This window comes from Camelus dromedarius, chromosome 18, assembly GCF_036321535.1.
Source record: "Camelus dromedarius isolate mCamDro1 chromosome 18, mCamDro1.pat, whole genome shotgun sequence".
Lineage (NCBI taxonomy): Eukaryota > Metazoa > Chordata > Mammalia > Artiodactyla > Camelidae > Camelus > Camelus dromedarius.
In genome coordinates this window covers 11,201,072-11,218,990 of record NC_087453.1, presented here as the reverse complement: position 1 = coordinate 11,218,990, position 17,919 = coordinate 11,201,072, and the positions used below count along the sequence as shown (strand labels likewise).

The following is a 17,919-nucleotide window of genomic DNA, read 5'->3' as shown; positions in this document are numbered from 1 at the left end:
AAGCCTGGTGCAGGGTAAGCAGTCCTGAACTGGAACTTTTCACTGCGTGCTGCCAGCAGCCTCCCTGCAGGAGGATGGGTCTGGCCCGATCACAGAGGCTCCCCCGCTGCCAGGACAGTTCCTAGTTAGGCACCCATTGATATTCTGTTTCCCCTTTTCAGTTTTTTTTTTCAAACTTTACATCATAGTTATATAAAACAAAAGTTTATAACTGGGAAATAAAGACAAAGAGACTTAATAAAGTCCCTCCACTGGACACTTGCAGCCCGTGGGGTGTGCCCACGCCATTCTGACATCACACACCATCAGAGGACGCTTGGGCCAAACACAATGTAGGATTAAGCCCAGAACCAGAAAAGGCAGCTGGAGATGTCAGGTGGTCCAGCCCTCTGCCTTCAGGTGATAAAATGGTACTTCATTAAAGCGGCAGCAAAGGTCTGAAAAAGTAAAGTGACTTGCCCCACAAGAAGGTAAGGGTTGGACAGGGAGAGGGAGAAGGCCCTGAAGATGAGTTTAGTGTAATGCAGATTAAGTGGGTCAAATGGCGAGACTGCTTACCACATAGTAATGTCAATTAACATTAGCTGTTACTGTCTTTATTATTTTCCCATCCAACCACGCCCTTGCCACTATTTCTTATAAGTGTAGCCTCTAACTGTCTGAATTTCTCACCTCCAGCTCCATTTTAAACCAGCTGCTGTCTAGAGCAGTGGCTGAAAGCACACGCTTTGATGTTGAACTAGAATCCAATCCTGGCTCTGCTATTCAGCTGTGTGACTTGGGCTAAGTGACTCTACCTCTCTGAGCCTCAATGCCAAAAGAAGCAACAGTACTTCCTCAGAGACCAACTGGGAAGATGACATGGGCTCATGTCAAAGGGTTCAGCACAGGGCATGGCCCAGAGCAAGTCCTCGGTCATTTATTTAACAAGTATATTTTGGGGACCTACCATGTGTCAAGTAATTTTCTAGACACTGGGGCCATGGAAGTGGCCAAAACAGAGAAAATCTCCCCCATTGGAAGACTTAAATTCCAATGAGTGAGGCAGGTGATAAATCAATAAATGTATAATGGATGGGAAATCTATTTTTAAGAAAAAAATACAGTCAAGGGACAGAGAGTGAGAAAGGAAGGGTGCTTTTCTAGATGGTGTAGTCAGGGAAGACTTCTTTGGGGAGGTGACATTCGGACAGAGTCTGAATAGAGTGATGGAGTGAGCCATGCAAATATCTGGAGGAAGAGCTTGTTGGGCAGAGAGAAAATGGAGGCTTTCATCACCCACATCATCAGCATCCTCATCCACATCACCATCCACATCAGCCACAAGCACAGTGCCCGGTACAGCATCAACACTTATTGAGCAACCATAGAGGGAGCTGCAGGTGCAACTCAGATCCACAGAAGAATGGAAGACAATGGGTGTAATAAGAAAATCAAGGTTGGCTTGGATGCCTGTGTTCTTCATCCTGTCTCCTTTTAACTAGCTGTGTGACCTTGATCAAGTCACTGTCTCTCCATGGAAACTGGCTGACCACTCCCAAATGCTGCCTGGAAGACGTGAGTGTTGAGTACTAACCAGAAAGTATCATTTCAGCCAAGTCTGCATGGGTCCACTGGTGGCCAAAGGACAGGCAGTGCTCATGGAATCCCCTCTCCCCGCCCACCAGGCAACAATGAAAATTCCAATTCACAGGACCCCCAGCTGAGGCAGGATGCTACACTCCGTGAGCCAGGTCCAGCACAGAGATGTATTTTAACACTACTGTGTGGGTCCACACGGTATTTGTTTTCCAATGTGAATTAGCTGCCAATGTTTAAAATCAGAGAGATTTCATAAAATTCCAGATTCTTTGCTTCTCTTAAAAAAATCAGTAAATCTGGCAAAACTAGTCCTGCTTTCCTGTATGGTGACAGTTGGGGGAAACTGAGTAACAGCTGCACCCTTTATCAGGGCATCAGCTTGGCTGTTTTCCACAGATCCCACCAGGCCCTGACACTGAAGGTCTTGCCAATTACAATCACCCTCTGCTGCTGTTTTCCTGGTAACACAGAAACTGTTCTTTGCTTCAGAAATGTGAAAGGAGAGATGGCCAGGACAGCCATGTTTCACCACACACACTCTCCTGCATCCAATCCACTGCACACAAAAATGTTACCTATAAGGATTTGAGTTTTCAACCCCTATGTGTCCTATAGAACTACTAAAGCCAGGGGTGAAAAGTGACTAAGGGCCCTGCTCATTTCCAAAGTGGGAAAGCCAGGCCCAGAGAGTATAGGAACTTACTCAAGGTCACCCAGCGAATGAGTAACAGAGTTGGGATTCCAGACATCTGTGTCCTGAAGTCCTCCCCACAGTCCCAGACAAGAGGAAGCTCTGGGCCTTACGAGATCGCCCACAGGTGACAGAACCATGGGTGGACACTTGGACAAGAGCAGCCAGTCCGCAGGCTGGCCAGGAATCTATGAGGCTACGAGGTGACAGCTCGTGTAAGAATTCTGAGTCTCAGAAGTATCAGTGGGTGAAGAGAAGTGACAACTGAAGGTGGAAGAGTGGACAGAGAGACAGGGGAGGGGCGTGGGTGGGCCAGCGTTCTGTGAGGAAGCAGGGAGCATGAGCAAACAGACCCTGCTCACGAGGAGACGGAGGCTCTGAGGGAGAGATGGAGGAACAAACTCTGTAAGAGAGTAGTGGCTGTGAGGAAGCGATGAGGGACTCGATGCTCGAGGGACAGAAACAGGAGGCAGAAGTAGCAGGGGCGGCAGGGGTAGATTCGGGGAGGGAGTGGGCGTTACGCGGGCGGAGACGCTACCAGGGAACAGAAGTTATAATAAAGCAGGAACTGTAACCAAGCAGAAGCTACAAAGATGCAAAAGCTCAGAAGCAGCAGACACTCTGGAGAGACCAAGAATGGCACAGGGAGTGGATGGTGAGGAAGGCCAGTTGGAAGCAAGACAGAGGAGCGGAGAGGAAGGGAACAACTGAAGCCCTTTCGTTGGCACGGCCTCCAAGCCCACAGCCTCCGCCTGTTTGCACCCGTGCCAGCCTCCTCCAGGTCCAGCTCTGCCACAGGAATTGTCTGCGGGCCCCCGGGAAACCGTCTGCATACTGGTCCTTGCACCATGCTCCCCACACTCAGACCCCCACCCCTCCGGGAGCTGGAGCCCTCCTGCGTCTACTCGATTGTAGACTTGGTTTCTTTCCAACAAAAGAAGATAGTTGGATTATGACCCCCGTTTCCCGACTCCTGGTCCAGAGCTCATCCCACTGCCCCAGGTGGAGAAGGACAGTCACAGCCTCCCTCACAGGTGGCAGATGTTGGCACTTTCCTCTGCAGACACTGGCTGGAAACCCAGTGGGGTCACGAATTGGCCACCTGAAGGCCAGCCGACAGACATTTTTGGTCGGGGGGCCTCAGTGACTCCTTAAAGCTGAATTTGAATGCCTTCAGCCTGGTTTACCTCAGTCCCCACAACTTCCTATTCATTTAAATCCACCTCTGGCCTCTTAGGCAACTGACTTGCAATGCCTGTTTTGGGCCCAGAGTTTTCCTATGAAGGGTTAGAAAGTAAATATTTTGGGCTTTGTCAGCCAAGAGGCAAAACCGAGGCCGTTTTGCAGGTACTTCTATGACCAAAGAAAATTAATGTCCACCAAAAAAATTTTTTTATTTGTGGATACTGAAATTTGAATTTCATGTCATGTTCACATGTCATGATATATTTTTCTTTTGATTCTTTTCAACCATGTTAAAAAATGTGAAAGCCATTATTCTTAGCTCACAGGCTGTACAAAAACAGCCAGCCAGCTGGATTTGGCCCACAGACTGGAATTGCTAACCCCTGCCCTAGACTGTCACCTCTGGCAGCGCTAAGCACCCAAACATGGTGAGTGCTCAGGCAGGGAAAGGGAAGAAGCAGGACCACGTGGTAAGAACAATAAGGCTGTCAGTTCCAGGAGGGCCCCGCCTGCAGGCCCCTGATTACCAAGCTCCAGGCCACAGTCCTCAATGAGCCCACCGAGACCCCAGCCTTGCCCACCTTACCTTTAAAGTCAAACCACCACTTGAGAGATGGTTTTTGGGATGGAAAGAAGAACAAGATGGTGACAATGGACACGCCGGTGACAGCATCAGAAATAAACCTACAATGACAAGGCCCCAAAGCATGTGACCCCAGGCATCTCAGCAGGCCAAAGTTTGGCAGATTTGCAAATGAGGATTTGTGGAAGGGAATTAGGCCCACTGTGAAGGGGACATTGTTGGAGGTCACCGGATTCTGTCCTGCACTGCACTCAGCAGGGACGCAACCACCCATGGATGCAAAAGCTGTTTATCCACAGCTCCCTGGGGCATTTAGACCCTGCTTGAGCCAAACAAATCTTTATCCTCCCAATTCAAGGACCCTAGGAAGAGGGGCCATCAAAGAGGGAAGAATCTGAGAGCTACAGAGGACTGGGGTCCGTGGAACCCCAGTGCATCTGCATATCCGGGGCTCCTGGAACGGCTTGTATGTACCTGTTCAGCTCTGCATCCCTCCCGGGATGGGCAGCCTATTCACGCCGACAGAGCCCAGATGGAGGCCCCCTCGTAGCCCCGCGAAAACCTCACTACCACCTTTCAAGGATCCCCAACGTGTCCTGTGGGGACATTAAGCCCACAGAAGTCCCAGAAACAGCCCTGGAGGGCAGGCATCTTCCACTTCAGATGAGGAATCTGAGGCTCAAAGAGCAGTTGCAGCTTGCCCAGGGCGAGGCCGTGGTCTGTGGAGGAGACGGCCTTAAACTCAGATATTTCTGGCTCCAAGTTCAATGAAGCACAGAGCCAGCTGCCAGCAAAAGTGCTTTGAGCCCACACATTTGGGAAGAAGAGTATTCAAGTGACCGAGAAACTAGAAAAGAGGGTTAGTATCACTAGAATCGAGAAATACAAACCAAAACACAAATGGAGTACCATTCGTCTGCTAACAGACAGGCACAACTTGAAAAGGGTGATACAATCTAAAGAGGATGCTGAGAAACATATACCAGTGGTTGGAAAATAAACTTTCTGAAGGGTAGCCGGCAATGTTCGGAAACTTTACATGTGAACACCCCTTGATCCAACTGTACTTCTAGGAATTTATCCTCAGAAAATAACTGGGCTCTTGTACACAGATTCTGTACAGGGATATTCATCACTGATAAGAGTAGAGAAAATGGAGGGTTTTTAGTAGGGATATGTTTAAATAAATTGTGTATTATAATATACTTAATGAAATACCCTTAATTTGTTTAAAAAAATAAATTATCAATTGCTATGTTTGACATGGAAATACAACCAAGATACCTTGTAAATTAAGAAAAAAAAAAAACAAGTTTTTATTTGCAGTATTGGACACAGTCCAAAAAGGAATTGGTTAAATAAACTGAGATCCTCCCAGTCTACAGAATACAATGCAGTGTTTAAAAAGAATGAAGTAGGTCAGAAATAGCAAGCTGTCTATGATATTGTTATTTTCCAATTTTTCGTTCTATGTGCACATCTACGTATGTGTGTGTGTTTTGATGTGGGTTGTGTGTGTATCTGAAATATTACACACCAAACTGTTAATTGTGATAATCTCTGGGGAATGGGACAGAGGGTAGATGAAGGGCAACCAACTTTTACTTTCTCAATTTAGCATTATCTGAGTTTTCTATAATGAGTATGCACAACTTCTGTAACTAGACAACAAAGAGAAAAGCAGATGACAAATGCTGTGTTTACTGGATTCACATTTCTGTTTAAAAACTCCTTGTGTATATTAGATATGTTTCTTTTTAGCTAGTTTGTGTGTGCTTTAAAATTAGTTGAGGTACAATTAACATGCAACAAAATGCACCCATTTTAAGGATATAGTTCAATGAGTTTTGACTAAAGCATATGGTCCTGTAACCACCAATGCAATTGAGATGCAGAGCAGTTCCCAGAGAGGCATTTTTTTTAATCAGAAAAGATGTATATTAGACCTGGAGACTGAGGTTCTAGGTGATTTTCACTTTCTCTGTATTGTTGGAATGTTTGTAACATCACTTTTCATTTAAAAAAATAACAAAGTACTCACATTTTAGAAAAACAAGAGAATCCTAATAAGAGTCACTTCTCTTGGCTCCATGAAATTATATTGTTTCTTCCTCATACTGACCCTCATGAGATCAGAACTTATACCCTCCATTTTATGGGGGATGGTGCAGGAGGATGGGGGGAGGGAGTCTGAGGGTCAGAGGGTAAAGAGTACAGAGCTGCTCTATTCAATATGGTAGCCACGAGCCACGTGTGCCTGGTAGACACCTTAAATGTGGCAAGACCAAATATGACAAGTGTAAAATACACACCAGATTTCAGTGTGGAAAAAAAGAATGTAAAATATCTCAACAATAATTTATTATATGGATTACATGTTGAAACAATATAGTGTTAAATAAAATACATTATTAAAATTAATTTTACCTTTTTTTTAAACTTCTTTATGTACTACTAAAATTTTTAAAATTACGCATGTAGTTCCCATTACATCTCTACTGGATGGTGCAGATCAAAATCATCAGATCTCACCAAATCCAGGGGGTAGATCTCCCGTCTAATCATGTTCTAACTCACACCAGAATTTGACACAGTTGCCCACTCCCTCTCTTGGCCTGCGCTAGTCTGTTGCTCCAGTGTTTCCACCTACTTCGCTAACTGCTGCTCCTCTGTTTCTCTATGTGATCATTCTCTATCCAGTTCCTAAATGTTGGGATTCCTCAGGGTCTTCTCTGCTATCCTATATTCTTTCCCCAGCTCAGCCCATCAGTTCCTATGGATTTAAATTTGAAATTTATATGGTGACCCCCAGGTTTATATCTGCAATCTGACACCTCCTCTGAGCTCCAGGCTTGCATATACAACTACCCTTTGTGGTATTTGAAAGGCGTGTTAGACTTGACACATCTAAACCAAGTTCAAAATGCAATTGTCTATAAGCTATCCCGGACCCCTAAAGAGATGTTCTTCTCCCAGCCAACCACCTATGTGGTACTCCTTTCCCTCATGCCCCCAAATCCAACCCAAGTTCTATCATTTCTAACTTTGAACTATATCTTGACTACTCCGTCTCCACTGTTACCACTTTTAGTCAAGCCATCAAAGCCTCCCTCCTCGACCAGGGGTCAGTAAACAACTCCTATAAAGGGCACACGATAAATATTTTTGGTTTTGTGGGCCATATGGTCTCTGTCACAATGTGACTTTGACACTGTAGCGTGAAAACTGCCAGAGACAATATGTAAACAAATAGGTATGGCTATTATGTTCCAATAAAACTTTGTAGATATTGAAATTTGAATTTCATATAATGTTCATGTGCCACAAAATATTATCTTTTGATTTTCCCCTAGCCACTTGAAAACATTTAAAAAGATTCAAAAACAAGTGGTGGACCATATTTGGTCCACGAGCCTTGGTTTCCCGACCCCTGTTCTAGATGACAAGGGTCATCCAGGTGGTGTTACAGCTCCTAACTGTTCTCCTCACCTATATTTTGCCCCACTATCCATCTTCTAATAAATGTAGATAAGATTTTACTGAGTTCTTTCAATCACTTGACATGTATTATTTATCTTCAGAACAATGAGAAGTGTACTACTATTATGCCATTTTACAGATGAGGAAGCTGAGACACAGAGAAGTTAAGCCACTTAAAACCCTCCAATAGCTTGCCACTGCTCTCATTAAAAAAAAAAAAAAAAAGAAGAAGACTAAAATGCTTAGCATGTCCGTAAGACCCTCCATGATCCGGTCCCCACCTGCCCTTCCAGCCATGTGTCAGCCAATTTTCCACCCACCCACCAGACCTTGGTTACACTGGGCTTCTTTTAGTTCTTCGAACGTATGAAGTTGGTTTCCACCTCAGGCTTTTAGTAGATATCCCCAGTGTATCTCTTAATTTTCACTCTTCCTAAACTTAGGTTCTTCCCAGAACTATCCAAATGCCCCCCACTCCATTCTTTTATAGTATAACCCTCTTGCTCTTTGTTTCATAGCACTAACGAGCAGCTGTGCAAATTGTATTTGTTTTTATCTGTGTTCCCAGGATCTGGCATAACGTTTAGCACAAAGCATGTGCTCAATAAAAGTTGACTGATTGAATGAATGAATGAATGATGTGCTTAGGTTTGCATGGTTTGTAAGTGGCAGAGCTGGCATTCGAGCCCAGTTTTGTCTGATTCCAAAGGCAAAGATTTTAACACATGAGAACCCAAATGTTTTATCATCCAAGAGAGCAAAAGAGGGAACTGTTAACAATTATACAGGACACAAGGTGTAAATCTAAGCCAGTCCTCCTGGGCTGTATTGCCTCCTCAGGTCCAGGTGGCCCATCCCACAGGTCCCCAGAGTCTCACCCGGGGGTGAAGAGGCTGGCCCAGCCAGGGATGAACTTCGGGTCCCGGGAGAAGAGGAGGATGGCGAACATGCAGAAAAGGATGAACACGGCCTGTTCAGCAAACCTGTGGCACAGAGATGCAGGCACCATGGTGACTGTGGGCTTTGGGGGGACCTCAGCACAGGAAGGCCTCAGGCAGGGGACACTGGGTGTGACTGGGCTCAGGGCCTGCCTCTGAGAGCTGAAAGAAGTAATTCACTCCCCAGGAGGTACCGAGAATGATGAGAGTGGTGTCCCTGGTATAAGTGATTCCTTTCCTGGGGTTTCCACACTCCCCCAGGATCCTTCCTAAGCATCAAGCACTCCTCCTGCAAATTACTCACATAATCCCCACTGGGAATTTCCTAGAGTCCTATGGACAATCCAGAGAGAGAAAGAAAGCAAAACAGAGTCAGAATCAGAAAAGAAGAGTGAAAGGAAACTGACAGAAACATAGACAGGTAGGCAAACAGAGAGGAACAGCACACATACAGAGGGGGACAGACACAGAGATGGACAGACATGGAGAGAAGGGTAGACAAAGGCAGAAAGAATTCCAACTATTGGAGCAAATATCTACCCCATGTGCCCATTTCACAGATTGGGGAGCAGGACCCAGAGAGGGTGAGTGCTTTGCCCAAGGTCACACAGGAAGTTAGTGGCAGAGTCAGACATTTGTGGGCAGGCCTGCTAATTCTTAGTTAATTTTACCACATGAGAAGCATGCACTAAACAAGGTTCTGGGTATGCCGTGAACCAGGAGGGAAATTAAGCTCTATGCAGGAAGGTGGCAGGTCCCCACCCCAAGTACAACCTGAAGGGCTTTCTGGTTCTCAGGGTATCTGCCTGAGTGCCAGGGCAAGAGGCTGACTCTGTAAGGCATCTCCTAACCTGCCATCTCTAGGCTCCCAGGCCATTGGTCCTGAAATTTCCTTGAGAATCAGTCTCCAAGGGGGTCAGGGGTTAAGACAAGAGGTAGCTCTCCTGAAAGTCTAGTGCCCAGCTTTCTCCCCACCCCGAGGACCCCTGTGCCACGCACTTGGTGGGCCCCAGGTTCTGGAATTCCTCCCGAATCACAGCTCGAGCCCTGTTTTCTGCATCAGTTCTGATCTCAGATTTCTTCTTCCTCCAGCTCCTGAAACAGAAAGTGGGGAGGAAAGGAGTGGCCACTGCAGATGTAACTAACATCTCACATACCCCGGCACCTTCTGGTAAGGCCTCATTCTCTCTGTTCTGGAGACACTGCAACAGCCTGATGAGTGGACTCCCTCCCTCCACGTTCCCCTTCTAAAATCTGTTCTCCCCACCTGTAGCCTGGATGGTCTTTTAAACATGTGAATCTGATCATATGATTCCCAGGCTTAAAATCCTTTAGGGGGTTAAACAGACTCATGAATAAACAGACAAACCAAGGAAACAAAATAGGAAGTCCAGAAATAAAACCAACCATAAAAATGGGGGTTTAGTCTTTGATAAAGTTAGTATCTCAGATTGGTGTGAAAAAGATGACCTATTCAGTCAATGGTGTTGGACACATAGACCAATGGAATAGAATTGAGAGTTCAGAAAAAGACCCATAAGTCTATGGTCAGTTGATTTTTGGTAAGAGTGCCAATACCATTCAATGGGGAAAGAATAGTCTTTCAACAAATGGTGCTAGGACCACTGGATAGCCAAGTGCAAAAGGATGAATGTGGGCCCCTACCTCATACCACGTACAAAATTCAATTCAAAATGGATCAAAGACATAAATATAAGAGCGAAATCTATAAAATCTTTAGAAGAAAACATAAGGGTAAAATTTCATAACCTTGGATTAGGTAAATATTTCTTAGATACAACACCAAAAGCACAAGCAACAGAAAATATATAAATTGGACTTCGTTAAAATTAAAAACTTTTGTGTGTCAGTAAATGGTGTTGTGACAACTGGGTGGCCATCTGGAACAAAACAAAGTTGGATCCAAATCTGCACCCTAAAGTTGGATCCTCACGTTAAACCTCAAGAATAAACTCCAAATAGGTAAAAAAAAAATTTAATGTAAAAACATAAAAATGCTAGAAGGAAACATGGGATTATTCTAACTTCTATAATGGGAAGACTTTTCTAACTGTAGTTGAAAATTCAGAAGCCACATGAGAAAAGATTGATAAATTCATCTACATAAAAAGATTTTTAAAAATTCTGCATGGAAGAAAGTACTATATGCAAAGTAAAAAATCAGGAAAAAATATTTGCAACTCATACTGCAAAATAAGCACTAATCTTTCAATATACAAAAAGCACTAGAAATCAATAAGAGCTATACCAGTAACCCATTTTAAAAATGCACAAAGGATATAAACGCACAGTTTTACAATTCACAGGAAAGGAAATACCAGAGACCTTTGTGAATAAACAAAAAAAGTTTTCACACTGTCCCCCAATATGAAAGGTTCCTCAAAATTACTCCTAAAACAAATGCAAATTATTTTTCTCTTATCAGACTGGCAAAAATCCACCTTGCTGCATGGAAACAGACACTCTTATACATCGTAAATGGGGGAACAAATTAGTGCAATTCCTTTTGGAGAACAACTCGACAAAATCTATTAAAATAAGTGTTTACTCTCTGACCCAGATATCCCACCTATGGAAATTTTTCTCAAAAAATACTTGTTACTATACAAAATGGTATCTGTTAGGTACACCAGTCACAAGGAAATATACTGTATCTGCTTGTATTTGCTTACAGAAACTGCAGATTACCCAAGAAACGTAAAAGTGGATACCTGTTTGGGGGGATGTATCAGGTGAATTAAGGTAATCGAAGGCATGGTTGGGAAGAAGAATCGTCACTGCGTACCTCTCGGCATTGTTTTTGATCTTTGAACCATGTGTATGGGCTGTTTATCCAAATGAAATGAACAAATGAATATTTTTTTTAAATTCACAATGGTTCTTCTGTATGAAGGTCAATCTCCCACAAGGCCCTCAATGATCTAACCCAGAGTTTCTCAGTCTTGGAGCTATTGACATATTAGGGCAGAATCATTTGCTGTGGGGTGGGATAATTCTTTGGTGTAGGGGATTGACTTGTATATTGTGGAATGTTCAGCAGCATCTCTGGCCTCTACCCCCTAGGCCCCAGTAGTACTTCCTCAGTTGTGACAACCAAAATGTCTCCAGACATTACCAAAAATCCCCTGGTCAGGGGTGGGTGTGTGGGGGAAAAATCATGCACAGTTGATAACTTCTGCCTCATTCCCTAGCCTCACCTCCCACAAATCTCCCTCACAGCCTGAACTCAGTCAACTCGCCCCTCTCTCAGTTCCAGAATGTCCCTTGCTATTTCTGGCCTTGGGGCCTTTGCACTCACTGTTCTGTCTGCCTGGAATACTCTTCATCATCCCCATCTCCTCTCCCTTTACTGAGTTAATCATATCACTGATAATGGAAAAGAATCTGAAAAAGAATATATACGTATATATCTAAATCACTTTGCTGTACACCTGAAACTAACTCAACATTGTAAATCAACTATACTTCAATTTAAAAAATCATATCTCTGCTCAAAACTCACTTTCCCAAGGAAGCTCTCCGGACCTCCCAGTTAGGTGAGGGCCCTCCAGTGCACACCCTCATATCTCACTATTCTTTTCTCTCACAGCAATTATCACGACTGGTATTTCTGTTTGTTTAGCTGAGCATCGTCTGTCTCCCCCACCTGGGGTGCAAGCTCTCCAAGGGCAGGAACGCTCTCAGCCTTGCCCAGCTGCTGCACCCTTAGCACCTGCGACAGGGTCAGGCACGCAGCAGATGCTCAGAGGACACTTGCTGAGTGAGGATGTTGTCATAGGATTGGCTTGAAACTTTTCTGTTACCTACCCAGAAACACCTCTCTCACTGGGCTTCCCTCCACTAGTATTTCCCCCATCACAGCCTCCTTTGAGATCAAGTACTACAAGTGTCTGCTAAACAGGCAGACGAGAGAAAAGGGCTCTGTTTCAGGCCCAGTACCAGGCAGTTTTCACACTCTCCCTCATTCAGATCTTACTTTAGCTATAGCTCATTTTTATCCCCAATCTACAAGTGAAGAAATTAAAGAAGGCAAGACTCAGGGAGGTTACAGAATTGCTCAAGATCATGCAGAACCATGATGCGAACTCTGGTTTATCTGAGCCCAGTGTCTGCGCTTGCCTCTCTGTGCTAAGCCAGGCTTGGAACCCTGAGTTTCTGCTTTGAGAGGTCACCACAGTCAGAGCCTTTCTGTTCTCAAGGTGTTTCACATCTCTTTGATCCAGAGTAGCTTCTACTTGTTTCCAGCACTTGTTTTCCCACTCTATAGATGAGAAAAATCAAAGCCCAGAGAGGTGAGGGGACTGGGTCAGAGAGCACGACTTTATAGCATGGCTGCCACCCCTAGCCCGGAGCTGCAGATCTAATTTTAATATTCCCCAAACTCCAGGCATTCACAAGATACCTCCACAAATGTTCCTATATGCACATACCGTATGGCTCGTATTTCCTTAATATTTCCCTGCAACTAGATTCAGCGTTTTAATTAAAGAAATGTATTTCAATAGAAAACTTATCTATTACTCCCATGCGTGGCAAAAAGAATCCCTCGTTATACACAGAAAGTACCCATAACATTAAATTCATGAAGGCAAAGCAACATTACTGCATCTGGCGAGACACTACTGCTGGCTTCCGTCTCTTGGCCTGAGGCTTGTGCTTTATATTTTAAAAGGTTGATCTGGAAATGTTGGCGAGGTGTCCAAGTTTTTCCTCCCCCTCTTAAGACTTTCTCCCCAACATAAGCAGATTGATTCTACAAGAGTTGATAAAGGAATATTCTTCCCACTGTATGAGTCAGTGTTATTTCATACCTTGTCCTCATGCCACCTCAAATTATCTCCTGCACTGCGGCCCCGCAAGACAGGAAACACTGCCCTTCTCCTCTGGTTTGAGTGTGTAGCTGACTTAAAGAGCAATACTGTCGGTAATTACTGATGATGAGTGGCATCCACAGAGGGCCTGGGTGTAGCACCACCTGTAATCCTCACATCCCTGGGAGGTGAGCACTACTAGTCACCACATCCGACGTGAAATTATAACGACTTAGGGAGGCCAGCCACTTGTGAGTGAGAAGGGAGCTGGGACTCCAGCACAGCTCACCCTGCCTCAAAGCTCAAGTTAAACGCCAGGGTACCTCAAGGTTATCCCTCCGTACAGGAAGGAGATCCAGAGCCAGCCCACCAGCAGGAACAGCAGCATGAGAGGGAAGGCGAAGATGAACCAGGAGCCGAAATTTACTACGTCGCACTGTGGGAAGAAACTGGAGAAAAGAGAGGGGTGAGAGCCCGTCGAGGGCAGCCATGCGGATGGATGCATCTAAGACGTACACAGGAAAACTAAAAGAAGCATGCTAAACACGAACAGTGGGGTTGAAGGTCTTTCAAGTTTTTCTTTTTTTCCCCCCTATATTTTCTGAGTGTCCTATAATGTGCCTATATCATGCATAATAAGAATAAACTAATAAAATGTATTTGGGGGGGCAAAGGCCAAGGAGAACACTTGGGGCAGCTATTTCCCTGTCTCCCCAGGTTCCCGGCTGGAGAATCAGAATCCCACATTAACCCCCATATTCCTTTCAAATACCCTCCTCCCTGACCAGAAGGTCCAAGTTTGTGCAATTAAATGTTGTATATGATTTGCATGTGATTTGCATGTAATTTACCCCAAATCTTTCACGTTTGGTATTTTTACTTACAGCTCCAGCATTTCCCACCTCATTTCTTTTCAAGTTGGAACAAAGGCTCACATCAGAGTGGGCAGGCAGCCTGAAAACTCTCTGATAGCAACTGCCGCCCCGCCCCCCCAATTCTCCCCACCTTCCAACTCAGGAGCAGCCCCTGAGGCCCCCTGGAACCCGTGTCCATCCTGCCAGCCCTGGGCATGTGCTCCAGCGAGTCCTAATACCAAACACCCTGCTGTGTCCCCCCAGTCGACTGCACCTGTGCTGGCACTTTCTGCCAATTGAGGAGACTAAAGGGTCAGCCCACATCGTCCCCACATCTAAAGCAGGACCAACTTGGCTTCTGGCTTTTCAGTCGCTAACCAAAACAAAAAAACCCACAAGGCATAGCCAGGTCTTGCTCAAAAAATGGAGATGAAAAGACATCAAATGTTTGCAGTGGGCTTAAATCAACTGGGAAAATACCAACGCCCAGCTCCCATCCCACACCTCCCAAATCAGGATCTCTGCACCCGAGACCCAGGCATACTGTTTTCACCTTCCCCAGGGTCTCAAAATGCACTCACGGCTAAGAATCACTGTTTTTTTTTTAAATCATAATCTTAAAAATCAAAGCATTTGAGAACCTGAGAATATTGTGGAGGGTTAAGGTTTTAAAACTGGCTCATGAGATTAAAACATAAGTGTACTTAAAATTTCTTGTGAAAAGAACTTTGGCTACCCACAAATATAGCACTGATTTATGTACACCAAACCCAGTCTCAAGAAGACCAACCTGGCCAGCTCTCCCTCCATCATCTTAGTAAGTCCTTGACTCTTTGGTTGAATACCGGATAAAGAGGTTGGCCAGCAGCTGGGGCCATGCTGAATGCCAGATAATTCTGTCACTGTTTGTTTGTCAAAATGCTTGCATTTGGATTCACATAGATTAAATGAGTACAGGATGCATCTCCACTGCAACGGAGTCTTAGAAACCCTACTTCTCAGAATCCTGGAATCTAAAAATCTTAAAATCTTGAAATACAAGAATTTTAAAAAGTCTTCAAATGAAGAGGTTTGGAATTATGGAATCGGTGTCATGTCGTCTGAAAATCCTTGTCTTTGACTTTCTTGCCCTGACAGTTGGCCACCCCACCTCTGTTTGAACAGTTTCAGTGCTGGGGAGATTTTACCTCTTGGCAGACTCAGCTCCATTCTGGCCCATGTACCTGGTTGCAAAGTGTCTCCTGGGACATCACAGCCACAGACCAACACCTCCCATTGGGGTCAGTTTTCGAAGCAGACGTCATATCATGCCACCCCCTGCTCTCAGCTCTCCACTGACTCCCCATCTCACTTAAGGAAAAGTTACATCCTTACAACAGTTGCCTTAGTCTGGCTTCTTCTGACCTTACCCTCTTCTGCACCCCAGCCTCCCCGATTTTTGTGCTGTTCCCCGAGACCGTTCCCACCTTTGTACAGGCTGTCCCCTCTTTCTGGGATGCTCTTTCCTCCTTCATTGGCCTAGCTCACTCCCTCACTTCTAGGGCTCTGCTCAAGTGTCACCGTATTAGAGAAATCGCACACGCCTCACCAACCTACATAAAACAGCACCCACTCCTGTCACCTCTACCCCTTTACTGCCTTATTTTATTTCATAACTTATCACACCAACATATTATATGTTCATTTGTCTTTTCCTGTATTGCCTGTCTCTCCTATCAGAATGGAAGAATCAGCGCAGGGACTTTGCTGGGGTTTGTGCATCACTGGGTCCCCCGAGTCTGGCCACAAGACACTTGGTACACATTCCTGAATGTTGGATGACAGAGGGGAAGGGGCATAGGAGCAGAAACTTCAGTGCCCGGGCAGGGGTTGGGGAGGAACACTTGTTTTTACCTCTTGAGCTGCCCAAGCAGGATGAGGTTGGGGGCTGTGCCCGTGAGGGTGGCAGTGCCCCCGATGCTGGCAGAGTAAGGGATGGAGATGAGGAAGCCCTTCCAGATGTTTCTGCGATATTCCTCCTCCTTCTTGGAGTTAGCCTGGAGATCCATTGGAGTCTCTGCCTCCTCAGGGCAGTCTTTGCTTTAAACAAACCCACAGAGAAGCCATTCAGAATACATTCAGAATTCCTGGCCTTGTGGGGGAAACACACTACTTAGGGCAGGAAGGCTGAGTGAGCTTTCTAGAAGGTAACAGACACAAGCATCAAAAACCTCTAAAAATATGCAAACCTTCTGCTTAAGCACTCTACTCTAAGAATTTGTCCTAAAGAAATAATTGGGCAAGGGCCTCAGCTGTGGGTACAAGAGCGTTCACCATGGTATTAAACACAATTTAAATTGAAAACAACTACATATCCATCAAAAAGGGATTGGCTGAAGAAAAATGATTCTCTTTCTGCATGGAACACCAATGTAGCTATTAATTTAGGTGGGTGTTTATTAAGACATAAAGATGTCCAGTATATAAAGTGAAAAGGTAGGTAACAGTACTACTTAGCTTTTTTCAATTTAAAAAATAGTCACATGTTTCATGAATATATGAGTATTAAGAAAAGTCTAGAATGGCATACACAAAGTCATTTTGGTGCCCCCTTGGTAGGGGGATTATGGCTTTTTTTTTCTCTTCGACTTTTATTTATATTTTCTGGGTTATTTTTCCTGGTACAGTTCAAGAGTTTTAGGAAACAATAAAAACTAAGAATTGTTAATCATACAGTAAAAGATAATGATGTTGACGCAAATTTATTGAGGTGCAAAGATGTCCACTGCACTCCATTAAATGAGAGGACAGGGTACCAAATGCCATATATAGCATGATCAATTTTTTACACTAAAAATACATTTATATATACAAAGAGATATCAAGGAACAGTCTAGAATGGTATTCACTTAACTGTTTTAAACTCTTTTAGGGAGTAAGATGCTGAGTACATTTTTCCTTTTGTTTAAGAGGTTTTTTTTTAACCTGTGCATTTATAAAATGTTTATAAGTGAATGAAATTAAGAACTGTCCCTGTGTAGCAAATTAAAATTTTTTTTAAGGAATGAAAGATACTTCAAATATCTTCAGGCCTTAATTACTACATGAGGGGCCCCTTCTCCAGAGGACGGCAGGGATGTGATCTGGGGTCTAAAAGGAAGACAAGGACTGGAGGCAGCTGGAGACGGATGTCATGGCCTGACTTTTCAGGGTGAGAGGCCTGGTCAGGAACCTAGGGCCTCCGTCAGAGCCAAGGCCCCAACCAGACTCAGCCTCCCAGGAGAAAAAGAGCAGAAAGGGCCCTAGGGCTCATCTCCTGCCGCCCTTTTCTTGTTTGGATGGGAAACTGAGGCCCAGAGTGGAGATGGGATTTGCATCCAATGGACATGTTGTTCTAAAGAGTAGGGTCAGTCTTTTCCAGTAGACTCAGCACCAGCTCCTCACGGGCAGATGGTTAAAACAGATTCCCAGTGTACATGGCAGTGAGTGGCTGGGCCACTCACAGAACCTATATCTCAAGGCTGGACTCAAAGCCCCCATATATGGTGCCAAGAAGGAGTACGGTCCATGGAATAAGACAAACTAATGTAAGACCGCTTTCCTCCTCTGCTAGAACCCTCCATCAGCTTCCATCTCACTCAAAGTCAGAGCTACATCAATGGCCTACGAGGGCCTACATGCTGAGTCCCTCTACCACTGCCCCCTTGCCACACAAGCAATCTCTCTGACCCCACCTCTTGTACCTTCTACTCACCCAACTCCAGCCACACCGGCTTCCTGGCTGCTATGTACTCCC

At 44.8% G+C, this 17,919-nt stretch overlaps 1 protein-coding gene across 4 annotated transcripts in view; it reads right to left on the bottom strand.

Annotated features, from left to right (window-relative positions):
• SLC13A3 (solute carrier family 13 member 3) overlaps window positions 1–17,919 on the bottom strand; it is a 67,638-nt gene that overhangs the window by 13,086 nt on the left and 36,633 nt on the right. For all 4 annotated transcript variants that reach the window (XM_010978631.3, XM_064497028.1, XM_064497027.1 and 1 more), the window contains 5 exons: window positions 16,038–16,223; window positions 13,614–13,739; window positions 9,458–9,553; window positions 8,399–8,503; window positions 4,044–4,141 (listed from right to left, as the gene is read on the bottom strand). In XM_010978631.3, coding sequence (XP_010976933.1) covers window positions 4,044–4,141; window positions 8,399–8,503; window positions 9,458–9,553; window positions 13,614–13,739; window positions 16,038–16,223 — 611 coding nt within the window. The remainder of the gene's footprint in view (window positions 1–4,043; window positions 4,142–8,398; window positions 8,504–9,457; window positions 9,554–13,613; window positions 13,740–16,037; window positions 16,224–17,919) is intronic.